Consider the following 22076-nt stretch of genomic DNA (forward strand, 5'->3'; position numbering starts at 1 on the left):
CCTGTCTTCTACCAGGAACTACTATGGGTTTGGAACTACGTCGCTTCCAGGTGGAGCTCTCCCCCGTCAGGAGCGGCGGCTCTCCTTCGGGAGCCGCTGCTCAGGAATCCGCACCTCCACGAACACGGGTTCGGGCGGCTGGCGGAGGGTAGGGCTGTGGCTGGCAAGGTGACCAGAGTCGGGGACCTGCTCGATGGCGGAGGAGCGGGCTGGGTGGCGCCGGAGGAGCTGGCGCGGCGCCTGTCCTGGGCCAACGTCCGGCTTGCGGTCGAAACCATCGAATCGGTAAAAGCGGCACTGGGCCCCGACTCCACTAGGTGTATCGAGGCGGCTCAAGCACGTGGGGCGATCCCGTCCGAGCTTACCCCCGTTCGGACGGAATTCCTCATCGGTGCCCGGCCCCGAAACTCCCCTCGGGAACCGGCGCCTCACAACTTGAGCCGTCTCGAGGAAATACCCTCCGTGCCTTTTCATTCCGCACGGAGGGGTTTCCTGTACGGGCTGCTCCTGCACACTCTCCACTTTGCCATCTTCGTCTACCGTCCGGACACGCCTTGGCGTGGCGTTTTGCCGACCGGCGGTAGCGGAGGTCCCCAATGGAGGGCTCTCTATGCGGGAGTCCTCCCTTGTTCCATCGGGGACTTGGCCTGGAGGGTGTTGCACGGAGCGGTCCCGTGCAATAAGGTTTTAAGTAGGTTCACGGACTCCCAGGCCGCCTGCATTTTTTGCGGCCTGGAGGAGTCCGTGTTTCACGTTTATATGGATTGTGAGAGGTTGCAGCCCCTCTTTCACTACTTGAAGGGGCTGCTCCTCGATTTTTGGTTGCACTTCAGTCCCACGCTCTTGATCTACGGTCACCCGGTGCGGAGGGGAGCGGATAGGTTGGAGGACCTCCTTGTGGGCCTGCTCCTGGGCCTGGCTAAAAGAGCCATCAATTGGTCCAGGCAGCGGGCGGTCGAGGGGGTCGTCCAGCCGGATTGCCTGCATCTCTTCCGCGGCCATGTTCGCGCCCAGGTGGCCCTGGAGATGGAGCACGCGGTGTCCGCCGGTGCGCTAGAGTATTTCCGCGACCGATGGGCGCCGCGGGGACTGGAGTGCATCATCAACACAGAAAACCAAATTTTAATTTGATTTGTTAAGCTTTAGTTGAACTTTTGTTTATTTACAGTTGAATTGGGGTTTTTTTTTGGGTCCAAATAAAAGAGTACCCTCTGTTCAGTAAATACCTGTTATTATTGTTCTCCTGCAGTCCATGTATTATTTATACTCGGACACTACAGACCCTGTAGAATTTGTCCAACTATGAGCTCTAACCTACTTGATTTCCTGAGGGAGATGAACAGCCACAAGTACAACTTGTCAGATAATAAAGCTCTATGAAATTTCTCTCTGACCCCTGACCATGCAAGGCTGTTTATGTTTATCGTGGGATTCAATCTAGTATTTATATCATTTGGATTTTCTTGGCTAAATCTCTAACCAGCAAACCTACAGGATATACCTGACTGAATTTGAAATACTAATCAACACTAGATTGTTATTTTACATCTAGATTTATTTTTGTAGAATATACAGTGACCATAATACTGTATTTCTTGGAAACGAACTGTTGACTTCCAGTAATTGCTAATGTTTTTCCTGTATGGATACTTACCCTGTTTGTACTAAATTCCTCTGTGAACCTTTAAATGCAGGTGTTGCCCTATTTAAAACAAATGGGTTAGTGCCTGCATTTTAAAAAGTGCCTTCAGGAATTTTGTACGAGCAAAGCAAGCATAAGAACATAAGAAGAACAGAAGAGCAGGAGTAGGCCAATCGGCCCCTCGAGCCCACTCCGCCATTCAATAAGATCATGGCTGATCTGATCCTAACCGCCAATCTACTATCACAGAACCATCTCCTGAATCTAACAGAATTAGACACACAAAATAGGAGCAGGATCAGGCTACACAGCCCCTGGGCCCGCTTCGCTACCCACAGGGCCATGTCCGACCCGAACCTAGACTCATGTTCAAATTCCTGCCTGCTCCCCGTATCCCTTAATTCCCTTTACTTCTAGGAAACTGTCTATTTCTGTTTTAAATTTATGTAATGATGTAGCTTCTACAGCTTTTTGGGGCAGCATATTCCATGGACCTACCACCCTCTGAGTGAAGTAGTTCCTCCTCATCTCAGTTTTGAAAGAGCAGCCCCTTATTCTAAGACTATGCCCCCTAGTTCTAGTTTCACCCATCATCGGGAACATCTTCCCCGCATCCACCCGATCCAACCCCTTCACAATCTTATATGTTTCAATAAGATCGCCTCTCATTCTTCTGAACTCCAATGAGTAGAGTCCCAATCTACTCAACCTCTCCTCATATGTCCATCCCCTCATCCCCGGGATTAACCGAGTGAACCTTCTTTGTACTGACTCGAGAGCAAGTATGTCTTTTCTTAAGGATGGACACCAAAACTGTATACAGTATTCCAGGTACGGTCTCACCAATACCTTGTACAACTGAAGCAATACCTCCCTATTTTTATATTCTATCCCCCTAAGCAATGAAAGCCAACATTCCATTGGCCTTCTTAATCACTTGCTGCACCTGCATACTAACCTTTTGAGTTTCGTGCACCAGGACCCCCCGATCCCTTTGTACTTCAGTACTTTCCAGTTTCTTGCCATTAAGATAATAACTTGCTCTACGATTTTTCCTGCCAACGTGCATAACCTCACACTTTCCAGTATTGTATTCCATCTGCCAAATCTCTGCCCACTTACTTAGCCTGTCTATGTCCCCTTGCAGGTTTTTTATGTCCTCCTCACTCACTACTTTCCCTCCCATCTTAGTATCATCTGCAAACTTTGATATGTTACACTCGGTCCCCTCCTCCAAATCGTTAATATAGATTGTAAAGAGTTGGGGACCCAGCACTGACCCCTGCGGAACACCACTAGTTACTGATTGCCAGTCTGAGAATGAACCATTTATCCCAACTCTCTGCCTTCTGTTAGATAGCCAATCCTCTATCCATGCCAGAATATTACCCCCAATCCCGTGATTTTTTATCTTAAGCAATAATCTTTTGTGTGGCACCTTGTCAAATGCCTTTTTCGAAGTCTAAATACACTACGTCCACTGGTTCCCCTTTATCCACCCTATATGTTACTTCCTCAAAGAACTCCAGCAAATTTGTCAAATATGACTTCCCCTTCATAAAACCATGCTGACTTTGTCCTATTAAATTATGATTATCCAAATGTCCTGTTACTGTCTCCTTAATAATGGACTCCAAAATTTTACCTACCACAGATGTTAGGCTAACCGGTCTATAGTTTCCAGCCTTCTGTCTACTGCCCTTTTTAAATAAGGGTGTTACATTAGCAGTTTTCCAGTCTGCCGGGACCTTTGCTGATTCCAGGGAGTTTTGGAAAATTATTACTAATGCATCCACAATCCCAACCGCCACTTCCCTCAAGACCCTAAGATGTAAGCCATCAGGTCCAGGTGATTTATCCGCCTTGAGTCCCATTATTTTACCAAGTACCACTTCCTTAATGATTTTGATCGTGTTTAGCTCCTCCCCCCCATAGCCCCCTGTTTGTCCAGTGTTGGGATATTCTTAGTGTCCTCTACTGTAAAGACTGATATAAAATATTCATTCAGTGTTTTTGCCATCTCCATATTTCCCACCATTAATTTCCCGGTCTCATCCTCTAAGGGACCAACATTTACTTTAGCCACCCTTTTTCTTTTTATATAACTATAAAAACTCTTACTATCTGTTTTTATATTTTTTGCTAATTTACTTTCATAATCTATCTTCCCTTTCTTAATCAATCTTTTTGTTATTTTTTGCTGTCTTTTAAAGTTTTCCCAATCCTCTATCTTCCCACTAGATTTGGCTACCTTATATGCCCTTGTTTTTAGTCGAATACTATCCTTAATTTCTTTAATTAGCCACGGATGGCTGTCTTTTCTTTTACACCCTTTTCTTCTCAGTGGAGTATATGGAAATAGCATCAGTTGGACAATATAGGGGAGGAATTTCTGGTGGGGGCCTAATTGGAAAGATAAGCCCGAAATGACTCCCATTTGCATGCCCATTTTGGCAATATCAATTTACTCTTAGATTTCCTGCCAATCTCGTTAGCATATATCGGAATGTAAATTTCGATGTAAGCAAGCGAAATCAGCGTAAACAATGGGGATCCCAGGAAAGCACCGAACTCATACCATATATTCCTTCTTTAAGTATGAAAATTAAAGGTTCATACCAGCTATCATTCATGCACATTAAGCACTGAAGGTTTAAGAAACTACAACCAAGGAAGCTTTTCAATTTTTAATGAAGCTAGAAAAAAGCATTCAAAGAAACAGAAAATATATAGTGCAGCTCTCAGTGAGAATAATCTTTTTTTAAATCACTTAACAAAAATAACAATTAAACACAAGAAAAGTCTGGGCTAAATGTTACATCCCATTTTGAACTAGCATAATTGTAGGAAATTCGAGGGCACGGTTCTTTATCCTGGGGGGCTGTTCCATTATAATGCATTCCAGCACATGGATCGATAGACGGGCGTAAAAGTCATAGAGTCATAGAGTTTTACAGCACAGAAAGAGGCCCTTCGGCCCATCGTGTCTGCGCCGCCCATCCATCCCTGTCCAGTCTAATCCCATTTTCCAGCATTTGGTCCATAGCCTTGTATGCAATGGCATTTCAAGTGCTCATCCAAATGCTTCTTGAATGTTGTGAGGGTTCCTGCCTCTACCACCCTTTCAGGCATTGAGTTCCACATTCCAACCACCCTCTGGGTGAAAAAGTTCCTCCTCAAATCCCCTCTAAATCTCCTGCCCCTTACCCTGAATCTATGCCCCCTTGTTATTGACCCCCCTACTAAGGGGAAAAGTTCCTCTTTATCTACCCTATCTATGCCCCTCATCATTTTGTACACCTCAATCAGGTCCCCCCTCAGCCTTCTTTGCTCCAAGGAAAACAACCCCAGCCTGTCCAGCCTCTCTTCATAGCTGAGGCGCTCCATCCCAGGTAACATCCTGGTGAATCTTCTCTGCACCCTCTCCAAAGCAATCACATCCTTCCTATAGTGAGGCGACCAGAACTGCACACAGTACTCCAGCTGTGGCCTCACCAGCGTTTTGTACAGCTCCATCATAACCTCCCTGCTCTTATATTCTATGCCTCGGCTAATGAAGGCAAGTATCCCATATGCCTTTTTAACCACCTTATCTACCTGTTCCGCTGCCTTCAGGGATCTATGTACATGTACACCAAGGTCCCTCTGACCCTTTGTACTTCCTAGGGTCCTACCACTCATTGTGTATTCCCTTGCCTTATTTGTCCGTCCAAAATGCATCACCTCGCACTTTTCAGGGTTAAATTCCATTTGCCACTTTTCCGCCCATCTGACCAACCCGTTTATATCGTCCTGTAGCCTGAGGCTTTCCTGCTCACAATTTACCACCCCACCAATTTTCGTGTCATCTGCGAACTTACTGATCATACCTTTTACATTCTCATCCAAATCATTTATGTAGATCACAAACAACAAGGGACCCAGCACCGATCCCTGAGGTACCCCACTGGACACAGGCTTCCAGTCACAAAAGCAACCTTCGACCATCACCCTCTGCCTCCTGCCACTCAGCCAGTTTAGGATCCAACGCGCCAAGGCACCCTGGATCCCATGGGCTCTTACCTTCTTGACCAGTCTCCTATGCGGGACTTTGTCAAAAGCTTTACTGAAGTCCATGTAAACCACATCCACAGCATTTCCCTCATCCACCCCCCTAGTCACCCCCTCGAAAAATTCAATCAGATTTGTCAGACATGATTTACCCTTGACAAAGCCATGCTGACTATCCCCGATTAATCCTTGCCTCTCCAAGTGGAGACTAATTTTGTCCCTCAGAATTTTTTCCAATAATTTCCCTACCACAGATGTTAGGCTCACTGGCCTGTAATTCCCTGGTTTATCCCTGCTACCCTTCTTGAATAATGGTACTACGTTAGCTGTTCTCCAGTCCTCTGGTACATCCCCTGTGGCCAGAGAGGTTCTGAAAATTTGTGTCAGAGCCCCTGCAATCTCCTCCTTTGCCTCCCACAGCAGCCTGGGATACATCTCGTCCGGGCCTGGGGATTTATCCACTTTTTGGCCTGCTAAAACCGCTAGCACCTCCTCCCTCTCGATGCTAATATGTTCAAGTATGTCACAGCCCCCTTGCCCGATTTCTATGTCTGCATCGTCTTTCTCCATAGTGAACACAGATGCAAAAAATTCATTTAAAACCCCGCCTACATCATCTGGCTCTACACACAGATTGCCACTTTGGTCCCTAATGGGCCCTACCCTTTCCCTGGTTATCCTCTTGCCCTTAATATACTTATAAAACATCTTAGGATTTTCCTTTATTTTGCTCGCCAGTGTTATTTCATGGCCCCTCCTCGCCCTCCTAATTTCTTTTTTAAGTATGCCCCTGCATTTTTTATACTCCTCTAGGGCTTCTTCCGTCTTTAGTCTTTTGTAACTGCCAAAAGCCCCCCTTTTATTTCTAATGCATTTTTGTATATCCCTTGTCATCCAAGGTTCCCTTTGCTTGTTGGTCCCACCCTTGACCTTTACAGGAACACGTTGGCGTTGTACTCTCTCTATTTCCCTTCTGAAAGTCTCCCACTGTTTTGATGCGGATTTTCCTATAAGTAGCTGCTCCCAGTCCAATTTGGCCAGATCCTGCCTTATCATATTAAAATCGGCCTTCCCCCAATTTAGAACCCTTATTTCCGGGCCGTCTTTGTCTTTTTCCATGACCACCTTAAATCTCACCGAATTGTGGTCACTGTCGCCAAAATGCTCTCCTACTGACACTTCCACCACTTGCCCGGCTACATTCCCTAGAATTAAGTCCAGTACCGCCCCCTCTCTTGTAGGACTTTCTACATGTTGGCTCAAAAAGCTCTCCTGGATGCACTTTAAGAATTCTGCACCCTCTAAGCCTTCCACACTCTGACTATCCCAATTTATATTGGGGAAGTTGAAATCCCCCACTATTATTACCCTATTATTTTCGCACTTTTCTGAGATTTGCCTACATATCTGTTCCTGTATCTCCCCCTGATTGTTTGGGGGCCTATAGTACACTCCCAGCAAAGTGCTTGCCCCCTTTTTGTTTTTAAGTTCTACCCATATGATCAAGGAAATTCAGGTGTAACATAATTACATACATAACTTGCGCCTGACTCTCCTCGAATGTTTACGATGGGTATTTGTTTTATGCCCCGATTATGAGTATTTCTGGGTGCAAATACACAGTAAATTCCAACCATTATCCATTCTTCTGTGTAAACATGTCATCAGCAAAGAAACAGTCGACAGTCTCTGTGCTGTTAGAATGTTTATCTGATATCCAGTCTTGGATGAGCTAAAGTTTCCTCCAGCTAAATATTGGGAAGACTGAAGTCATTGTCTTCAGCCCCTACTACAATGTTCGTCACTTTGGCATCAACTCCATTCCCCCTCCCCAACCATTGTCTCAAGCTGAACTAGACTGTTTGCAACTGCAGCACCCTGTTCAACCCTCAACTGAGCTTCTGACTCCATGGGGTCGATTTTCATTGACCCGTGGAGTCGGGATTGGAGGTGTGCAGGGGGTTAAAGTCCTGAATTCGGGGGTCCCGACACCATCCCGCCCAAAACCCGCCTCCATGTAAGTTTCAAAGGAGGTGGGTACCCACCCCACACAGGGACCCACCTACCCGAGGCGGGAAGGGATTACTGCTAAATAACTGCCTGTTAGGCAGTTTTTAGCCTAATCCCTATTTTAAAGCTTGAAGTGAGGGATTCCCGACGGCTCCAAACCACGCCAAGTTAGAGGAGTCGGGCCGTCGGGTTGAAGGGCTTGGAGGGGTCGAGATGTCGGTGTTCAGATGAGTGATGGGTGCATGAGTGCAAAGGTAAGTGTGTTTGGTGCGTCTAAAGTGTGTAAAGAAGTTTAAATTACCTGTACTTTCCTTTTCAGCCTTCCTTCCTCTAGGTTTCGGGAGTCCATCATCTAAGCGGCACAGGAAGCAGAATGGCTGCGAACTGTCAAAAGTGACAGCCTGCAGGTTTCTGTGCCAGTGAGATTTCTAACTGAGTCTGTGTAGAAGGACTCAGGTTAGAAGTAAGACTGTCAGTGTTTGACAGCTTCAAACTGCTGTGAAACACTGATATTTCATCTGTCAAAACGTCTTGACAGATGAAATTTCAGTCTGTGACGTCACTTGTTGTCGGGTGGCCCTTAATTGGCCTGCTGAGCCCGCTGGGCGGGCTCAACAAGGTCAATCAAGTTAAAATCGCGTGGATTGGCCGCATCTCGATGGAGGCGGGACTACAACCCCGAAAGTTGTAGTCCCGCCTCCTTCCCGACTTCTGAATGAAAATCACCCCCCATATATTCACCATCACAAACACTGCCTATTTCCACCTCCATAAAATTGCCCGCCTCCATCCTATCTGCCACTGAAATCCTCAGCAATGCTTATGTCACCTCCAGAATCGTTCCAATGCTATCCTGGTTGGCCTCCCGTCCTACACGTTCTGTAAGCTGTAGCTCATACAAAGCTTTGCTGCTTATATCTATCCTGCAACCAGCCCTGCTTGCCCATTACCTCTGGCCTCACCGACCTTCACTGACCCCCATAGAAACATAGAAGATAGGAGCAGGAGTAGGCCATTCGGCCCCTCAAGCCTGCTCCGCCATTTAATGAGATCATGGCTGATCATCCAAATTCAGTACCCTGTCCCTGCTTTCTCCCCATATCCCTTGATCACTTTAGCTTTAAGAAATATATCTAACTCCTTCTTGAATATATTTAATGAATTGGCCTCCACTGCCTTCTGTGGTAGAGAATTCCACAGGTTCACCACTCTCTGGGTGAAGAAATTCCTCCTCATCTTAGTCCTAAATGGCTTACCCCTTATCCTTAGACTGTGACCCCTGGTTCTGGACTCCCCCGCCATCGGGAACATCCTTCCTGCATCTAGTCTGTCTAGTCCTGTTAGAATTTTATAAGTTTCAATGAGATCCCCTCTCATTCTTCTAAACTCAAGCAAATATAAGGCCAATTGACCAAATCTCTCCTTATATGTCATTCCTGCCATCCCAGGTATCAGTCTGGTGAATCTTCGCTGCACTCCCTCCATGGCAAGAACATCCTTCCTCAAATAAGGTGACCAAAACTGCACACAATACTCAAGGTGTGGTCTCACCAAGGCCCCGTACAACTGCAGCAAGACATCCTTGCTCCTGTACTCAAATCCTTTTGCTATAAAGGCCAACATACCATTTGCCTTCTTAACTGCCTGCTGCAGCTGCATGCTTAACTTCGGCGACTGGTGCACAAGGGCACCCAGGTCTCGTTGCACTTCCCCTTCTCCCTATCTATTGCCGTTCAGATAATAATCTGCCTTCCTGTTTTAGCCAGCAAAGTGGATAACCTCGCATTTATCCACATTATACTGCATCTGCCATGCATCTGCCCAATCACCCAACCTGTCCAAGTCATACTGGAGTTTCTCTGCATCCTCCTCACAGCACACACACACACCCAGCTTTGTGTCATCTGCAAACTTGGAGATTTTACATTTAGTTCCCTCGTCTAAATCTGCTAACACCTCAAATTTAAACATTTCATCCTTAAGTATAAAATTCTGACAGGGCTAGACAGACTGGATGCAGGGAGGATGTTTCCCCTGGCTGGGGGGTCTAGAACGAGGGATCACAGTCTCAGGATACGGGGTAGGACATTTAGGACTAAGATGAGGAGAAATTTCTTCAATCAGAGGGTGGTGAACCTATGGAATTCTCTACCATAGAAGGCTGTGGAGGCCAAGTCACTGAATGTATTTAAGAAGGTGATAGATAGATTTCTAGACACAAAAGGCATCAAGGGGTATGGGGAGAGAGCGGGAATAAGGTATTGAGATAGAGGATCAGCCATGATCATATTGAATGGCGGAACAGGCTCGAAGGGCTGAATGGCCTAATCCTGCTCCTATTTTTCTATGTTTCTAAGTTTAAATCCTTCCATAGCCCCACCTCTCCCTATCTCTGTAACCTCCTTCAGCAATTCCCCGCCACCTTCCCTCACCCACCGAACTTTCCTTTTCTCTGACTTCGGCCTCTTATACAATCCTCCCACCCACCCCCACTTCACCTCTTATACACCCCCAACTGTACCTTCAGCTGCCTATACCTCAAGCTCTGGAATTCCCTCCCAAAATCCCTCCAACTAAACACCTTCCTCTCCTGCTTGGAGACATACTTTAAACCCCAACTCCTTGACCAGGCTTTTGGCCAACCCTTCTAATCTTTGTATTTGGTTCAGCATCCATTTTTTCCCTATGCCTCTACATTAAAGGCACAACATAAGTGCAAGTTGTTGTTCTACTATATGTTGCTACATACAGTCGGAAAGCCATGGTGATAACTTTCCAATGTGAACGTCACCTCTGTGGTAATTGAAGATGGGATAAGCCCTTACAAAGGTTGGAATTTTCCGGGGGGTCAGCGGGCGCGATCTGTGGTGGGTCAGGTGGGAAAGGGTTTTTTTTTCACAGCGGGTCAGGACCCCACTGTGAACCCACAGCCACGTACCTTTCCCAATGTCGGGTCTGTCAGCGCTGAGAAGACCTGACACGCAGTGGTCGCTGAGCCAATTCAGGTAATTAGTGGCTTGTTTAGAGCCACTTAAGAATGATTTTCAGCTTACCTTTTGCATTTGACAGCTCGCCCACAGGGTCCACGTTGGTCGTGGACCATGTCTGTCAAACTGAGGCAGGAGTTCAGTGGCCATTGAATCAGCTGTTGAATTGACAGCTTCAAATGTAAAGTAAAAGCTCCCACCTTACAGAGATATCTTTCCTCAGCCACAAGCTCTTCCTCACTGCATTTCCACAACAGATTCACCATGCTGCAAGTCATTACACAAGTCTTCACCCAGTCTGTCCTCATTACCTCTCTCACCGTTGACAGATCGCTTCTGTCATCTCTACTTCACCTGCCCTCTATTCCATCAGCATGGGTGCCCTTTATACTATCTCACCTTGGTGCTCAGAATCCCACCACAATCAGCCCCAACACCAGCAGCACCAGGCACACCAGCAGCACCAGCAACAGCACCAACCTTCTCCGCAATCAACAGTTGCTGCACAGGACACAGGGCATCAGCACCTGAGCACATTGTTGCCTGGGAGGCCAGGGATGGCCTCATTATCGCCAGATTTACTTAACTTTACACTGTACACCCTGGCTGCCACATGATGCACCAGGTTGGCACCACCCCACACCAACACCATAAAGCATCCGTACAATGCCCAAGCCATTCCTTTCACACTCATCACCATTGCTGGGGGAACCGTTATGTCTCACCATTCACTGCAACTCACTAAGCCACTTCCAAAGGTGCACACAAATCTGTCCAAGAACACAAAGTGTTGAAAATAAAGGTTTCAATGTTTGACACCACATTAACAAAAACTTTACAAGAACATTGCATAAAACACCCAAGTGCCTACCTTTGTGTGTTGTTAGTTGGTATGATTGCACTAGGATGAGGGTGAGTCTGAGGGGTGGTAGTGAGATGGGGATGTGATAATAGAGAGGGATGGGTGGAGGTGCAAGGTAAGTTGTTGTGTGTAAGGATGTGCAGGAGTAGGGTAGGGAAGACAGAGTGATGGGGATGTGATGAGAGGCACAGCAGGATGAGGTTGAGTGTGGCTTTAACTAATGTTTTGTGATCTACTGAGATCATTGAAACATTTGCGGCACTGCACCCAGGTTCTCCTGACCACATCTCTGCTTGTGACCTCCTCTGCAATGTGCAATCAGGCTAAGTTGATCTCCTGGGCAGGTCTCTTCCGACCATGGAAAGGGAAGAGGACCTCCCTGCGTGCTGTGACTCCCTCCATAAGCATAAAGACGGAGTCATGGGAGAGCCTGGATGCAGCCCTGTGCCTTTGTGCAGTGCTTGTCAGTGTTTGCAGCACCTCAATGCCGTAGAACACTGACAGCACAAATGCCAAAATAAAGTTGGCCATGGTCCCTTTAAGGAAACCAGCTGATGACGTGTCATGACGTCACCAGACCTGCTTCCTCTAATTGGCTGGGAAACGTGCTGGGTGGGCTTAACAATCCCAATGAAGGGAAATTTATTTCACAGAGCGGGGTGGAGCCAGCAGCGGGGTCGGGACCCGCCACCAACATCACCCGCCACGGACCCGCAAAGGTCAGCACAATCGCGGCCCATATATGGGTTGGAATCTCACTGTGCAATATTAGTATTAAATCTGTTAATGTATTCATAGGTGCATCCTTTCTTTTCTATTTCAATAAAGATGTTAAACCTGTTTATTTTAAATATTTTTGTTAAAATAGTGGACACAAGAATTTCCTACAAATGTGATAATGTGTTCATTATGAATATCGCATTGTGCGATTTCAACCCATTGTTGTCCTTGCTCTTGAAATTGTCTTTTGCTTTGCTGTAGAATTGGCTGAATTTAGCTTTGTGGAGTTTCTTACCAGTCAATCCGGTGATAGCCAGCATTTCATCCCATTGCTCCTGGTTCAAGACAGTAGTCTGCGCAGAAAAGTGAGTAATTGTTGAGTGTGGTCGGGGTTATTGTACAGAATAAATGTCAGAATAATTCACTCCTAAATTCATCTCTCCATTAATAGGACATACCTTCCTAGCTTCAGGAAAAATATACAAAACAATTAGAGAAGGAAAAAGCAGCGGGGAGTAGTATCTGTGAAAAATGGGTGTTATCTTAGTTATCTTCGGTAGTGCTTTTGCTTCTGAGTTTGAATGTTGTAGGTTTATGCCCAACTCCAGTATTTGAGTACATCATTTACAGCGGCATTTCAATGAAATACATGAATGTTCTACACGATCAGAGGTTGCACTAATTGTCTCAGATGAGAGATTAAATCAAGGTCCTCTTCCAGTTGGATGTTGCCAATGAAATGGGACTATCTCTTAACCAAAATTACCCAAAATAGGTTAACTGCTCATTCTTAGTGTTGTTTGTGGGATCTTGCTGTGTGCAAAATGATTGCCAAATTTGCCTGCATTAGCAGTCACTGTACTTCGAACTACATCATTAAATGTGAAGCGCTTTGCGGTTTCTGATATGGTGCTGTATGGTCTTGTTTCTTTTCTCACACCACTTTTTTTTAATCCGCGAACTTCCCTCCCATGTAAACCCACCGTTTTATCTATTTTAGTTTATCATTTAACTGTTAATTTTTTTAATAAAGCTTCCCTTGTGCTGTTAGGCTCAGCAGTTCCTCCAAACCAGTAACTATCTTGCCAGTGATGTAAATATCCTTGACTGGCTTTATTGTTAGTAATTTTGTACGAACATTAAGTGATGCTAAAATAGAGTGTAGACAGTAAATGAGCTGTGAGAATTACCAAGCCTGACCGTGCGAGGGAGCAGGATTAATATCAGCAGAGATACAGTCATTGAGAAGAGCTGCCTCAGCATCTTGTGATTACAGATTAATTCAGCTCCCACGTGCTGTCGGAATTCAGTAACTCATTCATCCTGGTTTCCTGTTGTCATTAGCACTAGCTGCCTAAACAAGAATATTTAACCATGACCAACAAAAATGTACAGAAAAAAAGGCCTTTATGTTCACATGATGATTCACTCAGAGTTTGACTTTTTAAAAGGAATATTTACTGATGGTGGGGCAGCCTCATTAGTGGGTTTGATTTCACCTGTGCCCCAGTAAATACGTTCCCATAAATTCCTGTCGGTACTATTTTAGTGCAGTTGTTAACCCAGTTAAAATAAGGTGGGTTAACAACTGTGTTAAAATTGTGGACAGAAACTCACAGGAACATGCAAACCAGTGCACTAAAAGTTGAACCTGAGAGAAATCAAACCCTTTTACACTTCATAGATTGGGGTCAATCTTAAGTCTACCCAGCTTCTTTGCTGCTAAACGGAAAATACTATTTCTCTTTAATGACATTAAATTGAGCTGGCACTGACTACCAAACGGAGTGATAAACTTCTTTCTATAAATCTACAAGGCCTAGGTGAGAGGACAGTGAAGGCCCCTTTGATGATCAAGCAATTCATAATGTGGCAACGGATTTCATTTCTATCCTTTTTTTAAACATGCCTGGTGCTGAGATTTAATGTTCAGAAAACATTCTGAATTCCCGTTATTGCACCTAAATTTATTGAGGAAGTTGCCAGCACTCTGGGCCCAGCAGTGGGTAGTGCGATAGGAAGTCAACCCACAGTAAAGAGGCGTGAGGAAACATGACTTTATGGCATCAGCTTCGCTCCTTCGCTGAAGGATGACCATATTCCTGCCTTCTGTGGAAAATCCCACAATCAGCTCAGCCATGCAACAGGAAATGGCCATGTCATTACAGCTTCTTTTGCACTTAAAAAAAGATCCAGTAATTTGAATTAAGCAACATTAAATAACATAGGAAAGCAGTAATTTAGTGCTTAAAAATAGATCATTTTAATTAACTGACTTTGAGGAGTTGATGGTACTGAATTAAGTAAACAGAAATGCCTACTGAGTAGAATTCTTTGTTTTCAGGTTGACTTTTAATGTTCTCGGAGTTTCCCAGTTTCAGTTTTATGCTATTAATTTCCATTCGGATCCTCCCAATTGTCCACCGGAACTCCGGGTGAAGCACTCATTTTTTTTCTGGGGTTTCCACGGATCTTACACCAGAGTTAGGGTGGACGATCAGGAGAGCCCTGCGGGTATTCAACCCCATAGTGAACAAGAAGGCCCTATCTATAGTCTGTGCTGAGTTAGCTGATTGCTGCCAGGGCAGTGGTGGTGGTGTAATATTTGCCTACAGCAACCCTGAAGTAGGATGTGGGGGGTGGGGAGGGGAGGAAATTAGTTGGAGTTGTTGCACATAATTGTTATTCGTGACCAAGCAAAAATATTCAAAAAGTGACCAACTGCACCGAAGCAATTCTAATACTGCATCTTATACTTGTCGCCCATGCTGGAAAGTGCATATTTGTGAATGTTGGCTAAGGATAGGAATGGAGTCAGCTATTACATAGGATTACATAGGATATACGGCACTGAAACAGGCCATTCGGCCCAACCAGTCCATGCCGGTGTTTATGCTCCACTCGAGCCTCCACCCATCTTTCCTCATCAAATCTATCAGCGTAACCCTCTATTCCTTTTTCCCTCATATGCTTGTCTAGCCTCCCCTTAACTGCATCTATACTATTCGCTTCAACCACTCCCTGTGGTAGCGAGTTCCACATTCTCTCCACTCTCTGTTTCTTCTGAATTCCTATTGGATTTCTTGGTGACTATCTTATATTGATGGCCTCTAGTTATGCTCTTCTCCACAAGTGGAAACATTCTCTCTGTATCCACCCTATCAAATTTTTTTTAATTTTAAAGACCTCTGTTAGGTCACCCCTCAGCCTTTTTTTTTCAAGAGAAAAGAGACCCAGCCTGTTCATCCTTTCCTGATATGTATACCCTCGCATTTCTGATATCATCCTTGTAAATCTTCTCTGCACCCTCTCCAGTGCCTCTATATCCTTTTTATAATATGGCGGCCAGAACTGCATGCAATACTCTAAGTGTGGTCTAATCAAGGTTCAATACAGGTTGAGCATAACTTCCCTATTTTTCAATTCTATCCCTCTAGAAATAAACCCTAGTGCTTGGTTTGCTTTTTTTTATGGCCTTGCTAACCTGTGTTGCAACTTTTAGTGTTTTGTGTATTTGTACTCCTAGATCCCTTTGTTCCTCTACCCCACCTAGACTCGCACCCTCCAAATGATAAGTGATCTCCCTATTCTTCCTAGCAAAATGTAATACCTCACATTTATCTGTGTTGAACTTCATTTGCCAATTACATGCCCATTCTGCAAGTTTATTAATGTCTTCCTGTAACTTGTTGCAGTCCTCCTCAGTATTGACTATTTCCCCCAATTTGGTGTCATCCGCAAATTTAGAAATTGTGTTTTTGATTCCTAAGTCTAAATCGTTAATGTAAATTGTGAACAGCAGTGGTCCCAGCACTGATCCTTGTGGAACACCACTACCCACCTTCTGCCACTGTGAATAGCTACCTTTTACTCCCACTCTCTGCTTTCTGTCCTGAAGCCAGCCAGCAATCCATTCTGCTACTTGTCCTCTGATTCTGCATTCTCTGACCTTGTTCATCAGTCTATTATGGGGTACCTTATCGAAGGCCTTTTGAAAATCCAGATAAATTACTTCTACTGCATTACCATTGTCTACTCTCTCCATTACCTCTTCAAAAAATTCAATAAGGTTGGTCAAGCAAGACTTTCCCTTTTGAAATCTATGTTGACTATTCATTGTTATATTTATGGTTTCTAGATGTTCTTCTATTTTCTCCTTTAGTAGGGATTGTTGTATCCGTGTGTTAATGGAGACACGGAATGCAGGAGTTGGTTTAACAGGTGTTTACTGAACAAAGTCTGGAGGTGAACTAAAAGATACAAGACGCTATACAGGCTTATATACCCGAGTGGTCACTACCGGTATTACAGTACACAGGGGCTCTTAAAGGTACATACACTACAATTCCTCCCCTTTTAGATAATTAGTACATAACATTTTAAGTAATCATTAATTAACATGTTTACAAGAACAATAATCTACACATTTGCTGCAGTTAATCAATTATAAGTCAGTCTCTCAGGAGGCTTCCTGACTCGGTCCGGATAACGCCTCGGTGGAGTAGTAGTTTTCGGTGGTGTAGTAGGTTCTTTTGGCAAGGTCGATTCGGCTTGAATGCCAGTGTCGGGTTCATCTGGTTCCAGTATCCCCGGATCGGAGGTAGATACTATGGGTAGCTCTGCTTCATCATTAGGCGTATAGAATTGTGGTGTAGGTTGTCCCTTTTCGGATGACTCTATGATCTGGTCAGCATGGCGCCTTATTATGCTTTCACCAATGTCCACGGTATACATCAGCGGTCCTAGTCGTGTGCAAATAGTTCCAGGCTGCCATTTCTCGGTACGGTAGTCCCGGGCCAAAACTTGTTGACCTATCTGGAAGGTTCTAGTTGGCCTTTCATTCATGCCTTGAAATTGTCGGTTCTCTACGTCCCTTCTGATGTTTGGCTTGATCAAATCCAGCCGGCATCTTAGTCTTCTATTGAAAAACATCATGGTGGGAGTTTGGTTTGTAACCACATGTGTTGCATTCCTGTATGCAAACAAGAAGTTATCTACCTTATGTTGTAGATTTATGTCTTCATTACCCATGGCCTTTATGGCCTTCTTGAAGGTCAGGACAAACCTTTCAGCTAATCCATTGGTGCGGGATGGTATGGGGCAGACGTGTAGTGCTTAACCCCATTGTTTTTTAAGAACTTCCTGAATTCTTCGGACACAAATTGCGGTCCATTATCAGAACAGGTCTGTTCAGGCAGCCCATTCCTGGCAAATATGGTCCTTAATACTGTGATGGTTTTTTCCGTGGTGGTGGAGGACATCTTGATTACCTCCGGTCACTTGGAGTGTGCATCAACCGCGAGTAAGAACATTGAGTCCATAAATGGACCAGCAAAGTCGATATGTACCCTTTGCCATGGAGATGAGGGCCACTCCCATGGATGTACAGGGGCTTGTGGTGGGGCGTTTTGGACCTTCTGGCATCCTAGACAGCTCTTGGTCATTTCTTCGATGTCTCCATCGATACCTGGCCACCACACAAACGCTCTGGCTAGGTTCTTCATTTTCACTCCACCCAGATGCCCCTCGTGAAGCTCCTTTAGCACTTTATCCTGGAGTTTGGGTGAAATCATCACTCTGGATCCACACATCAAGGTTCCTCGGCACACTGACAGCTGTTCTCTTCTTTGCGAGAATGCTGGCAACAGTGGTTCGCCATGTGCTGGCCATCCCTTCACCGTTAAATCGTAGACTCGTGAGAGAGTCGGGTCATTTCTCGTTTCCTTTTCAATGGTAGAATTTGTTACTGGTAGACATTCTACTATGGTTGAGTGGAACATCTCCACTGGGTCCACTGTAGGTGCCTCTTCTACCGTTGGCAATGGTAGGCGCGATAAACCATCAGCATTCCCATGCTATTTTGATCCTTTGTATTCTATGTCATATTGGTGTGCCCCTAGGAAAAGGGACCACCTCTGTAGCCTTTGCGCTGTCATAATGGGAACGCCCTTTTTAGGGTTGAATATGGAGACGAGGGGTTGATGGTCAGTCAACAAGGTAAATTTTTGTCCGTGTAGGTAATGGTTGAATTTCTTCACTCCCCACACCAGGCTGAGTGCTTCCCTGTCGATCTGGGCATAGTTACGCTCAGCTGAGTTCAATGAGCGTGACGCAAAAGCTATCGGCCGCTCCGAGCCATCAGGGAATCTATGCGATAATACCGCTCCTACGCCGTATGGGGATGCATCGCACGTCAGTCTGATTGGCAGTGATGGATTGTAATGAGCCAACACTTCCTTGGACGTGATCAAGCCTTTGCATTTATGGAAGGCACGTTTACAGTCTTCGCTCCATTTCCAAATTACTCCCGTTTGTAGCAGTGCGTTAAGAGGGTGCAGAACAGTTGACAAGTTCGGTAAAAATTTATGATCGTAATTTATCAATCCCAGGAACGACCTTAATTGTGAGACATTTTCAGGTGCTGGGGCTTTTATGACCGCTTCAATTTTTTCAGGTGACTTATGCAACCCTTCTTCGTTAATTATATGGCCACAATATGATATTTGTTTCTGGAAAAATTCGCACTTGGGGTGATTTGCTCGTAGGCCCCGTTCTCTCAGCCTAGTGAGCACCTGCTCCAAATTGGCAAGGTGCTCATTGTCGTTTTCTCCTGTTACAAGGATGTCGTCTAGGTAGCATTGAGTCCCCGGAATCCCTTGCAGGACTTGCTCCATAGCTCTTTGCCAGATAGCTGGAGCTGATGCTACTCCGAAAACCAGTCGATTGTACTGGTACAGGCCTTTGTGTGTGTTTATCGTGAGATACTTTTTGGAGGCCTCCTCAACCTCCATCTGTAGATATGCCTGTGCCAAGTCAATTTTGGTGAAACGTTTCCCTCCGGATAGTGAGGCGAAAATATCTTCTATCCTTGGAAGAGGATACTGTATCGTGTGAAGGACCGGGTTTACAGTCACCTTGAAGTCCCCACAGATGCGAATTTTTCTCTGTTCTTCAGATTTATCATTATTCAACGTTTTCTTCATGACCGGGACGATGGGTGTTGCCCACTCGCTCCAATCTACCTTGGATAACAAGCCTGCTTTTTCCAAATTCTCCAGCTCTGCCTCGACTGCTGGACGAATTGCGTATGACACCGGCCTTGCCTTAAAAAACTTGGGAATTGCCGCATCTTCCACTTTTATTGAGGCGGTGACGCCTTTCAAGGTTCCTAGTTCCTGTTGAAACACTTCTTTGGCGTTAGCCAAGATGTCTTTTAATCGTTCAGGTATGACGTCATCATCATTTTTTTTCTTACTGGTCACCGTCAGTGCCTGAATGGAGTGCCAGTCTAAACGTATCTTCCTGATCCATTCACGTCCGAACAACGATGGACCACCATCTTGCAGAACGTATAAATACAACTTCTGTATTTCCTTGCCGCTGTATTCAACAGGCACCTTTATTTTCCCTCTGGGGTATACTTTCTGCCCCGTATATGTCTTCAAGATAATGGATGTGTCTTTCAAAGGTATATGCGGAAATAGCCGCTCGTAATCCCGTCGACTTATGACGGTCAGAGCTGATCCTGTATCGAGCTCTATTTTAACTGGGGACCCCGCTATCGTGAGGGTAACCCAAATGGTCTGGTAATCTTCTTTGGCAATTACATTATGTAATTTGAGACAGCTTAGTCTCTTGTTTCCGGAGTCGCTATCACTCTTCTGGTCTTCGGCGCTACTGTCCGTCATCATTTGTACCTTTCTGTACTTTTCCTTATTGATTTTTTTTCTGTCAGTGGATTTTTTGTTTCCAGATCGGCATACACGTGCAATGTGTCCCATCTTTCCGCATTGCCTGCATGCTTTGTTCTTGAACCAGCAGTCCCTCTGGTCATGGGTGGATCTGCCGCAGCGATAACATCTCTCGAAACCCCATGTCATTTCATGGGTGCCGAAGTCCTGTGGCTTTTGCTGTATCTCTGCAGCTCTTCTTGCTGCTGCTTCGTATGATACAACCACACTGAAAGCCTTGTCCAGTGTCAAATCTTTCTCAGAAAGTAGCCTTTTCTGTGTTCCTTCACTTAGGAGACCGCAGACGAATTTGTCTCGTAGAGAATCTGCCAGTCCTGCCCCGAATTGGCAGTGCTTTGACAGCTTTCTTAATTCAGTGAGGTAATCAGCGTTACTTTCATTCTTGTGCTGATTCCTCCTGAAGAATTTGAATCGTTCCGCTATCAGCAGCGGTGTTGGGTTTAAGTGCTCCTGTAGGGTATCAACAATCTCCTTTAAATTCTTGTCCATTGGTTTGGCTGGAGCGATTACGTTTTGTAACAGCCCGTATGTCCTTGCGCCCATCAGATTTAGAAGTACCGATGCCTTTTTATCATCCTCTACTTCATTTGCTGTGCAATATACCTCCACTCTTTCCACATATGTGGTCCAATCCTCTATATCACTATCGAAAGCAGTAATATTGCCAGTCTTAGGCATCCTGAAAATCAAAAATGGCGCCTCCCGCGCTTTCCTTTCTTCCCTGCCGAGAAAAAATGGCGCCTCCCGCGCTTTCCCGCCGCTGCCACTGCTGACAACGCTGTTCTCCGCGGTTTTTATTTACACAGATATTTTTAATAGTTGGAGACACGTTCCCGCCGGACTCGCTGGGACTTTTTCCCTCCCTCTGCTTGGTCCGAATGCCGACCTGCTTTGCAGCGCCGGCCGTCTCCCGAGTGCTCCACCCTCCGTCTCTGTTTGCCTCCGCCTTCCGACTCGCAGCTCGGCCCCGCTGCAGAGCCACCCGATCGAGCCCCAGCCCGCCGCCCAGGAAGGATTAGTGCAGTACCTGCCACCAGCCCGGCCATCTGGTGAAACCACAGTTTTTTTTTCGTTTTTTTTTCTTCGACCTTCGTCTGAGGAATCGATCTCCTTGAGGTGCTGCTGAATTGCAGGTAAGTCCGTTTCCAATTCGTCGCCACTGTTGTATCCGTGTGTTCATGGAGACACGGAATGCAGGAGTTGGTTTAACAGGTGTTTACTGAACAAAGTCTGGAGGTGAACTAAAAGATACAAGACGCTATGCAGGCTTATATACCCGAGTGGTCACTACCGGTATTACAGTACACAGGGGCTCTTAAAGGTACATACACTACAATTATTCCATTATTTTCCCTACCACCGATATTAAGCTGACTGGTCTTTAATTCCCTGGACATGTTCTATCTCCCTTCTTAAATCTTCTTCTTCTTCTTAGGCAGTCCCTCGGAATTGAGGATGACTAGCTTCCACACTAACAATGAGTTCTCAGGTGACTGATGAGTCCAATGCGGGACCTATAGTCTCTGTCACAGGTGGAGCAGACGGCGGTTGAAGGGGCGGGTGGGTGGGGTACTTGGGTTGACATGCGCTCCTTCCGCTGTTTGCGCTTGGCTTCCGCTTGCTCCCGGCGAAGAGACTCGAGGTGTTCGATGTCTTCCCGGATGCTTCTCCTCCACTCTGTGCAGTCTTGGGCCAGGGATTCCTAGGTGTCAGTGGGGATGTTGCACTTTTTCAAGGAGGCTTTGAGGGTGTCTTTGAAGCATTTCCTCTGCCCACCTGGGGCTCTCTTGCCATGTCAGAGCTCCGAGTAGAGCGCTTGTTTTGGGAGTCTCGTATCGGGCCTGCGGACGATGTGGTCTGTCCATCGGAACTGATCGAGCGTGGTCAAAGCTTCGATGCTGGGGATATTGGCCTGAGCGAGAACACTGATGGTGGTGCGCCTATCCTGCGAATGGATTTGCAGGATCTTGCGGAGGCAGCGTTGATGGTACCTCTCCAGTGCTTTGAGGTGCCTGCTGTACATGGTCCATGTCTCTGAAGCATATAGGAGGGCG

At 45.7% G+C, this 22076-nt stretch overlaps 1 protein-coding gene across 2 annotated transcripts in view; it reads right to left on the minus strand.

Moving 5' to 3' along the window:
• The window catches only part of LOC147120110 (thioredoxin domain-containing protein 6-like), a 221116-nt gene that overhangs the window by 177427 nt on the left and 21613 nt on the right, over positions 1 to 22076 (minus strand). For both annotated transcript variants that reach the window (XM_085985657.1, XM_085985658.1), the window contains exon 3: positions 12567 to 12624. In XM_085985657.1, the coding sequence (XP_085841783.1) occupies positions 12567 to 12624 (58 nt within the window). The remainder of the gene's footprint in view (positions 1 to 12566; positions 12625 to 22076) is intronic.

The sequence above is a fragment of the Somniosus microcephalus genome, chromosome 4, assembly GCF_052327205.1.
Source record: "Somniosus microcephalus isolate GS21.2 chromosome 4, FLI_Smic_1.0, whole genome shotgun sequence".
Classification (NCBI taxonomy): Eukaryota; Metazoa; Chordata; class Chondrichthyes; order Squaliformes; family Somniosidae; genus Somniosus; species Somniosus microcephalus.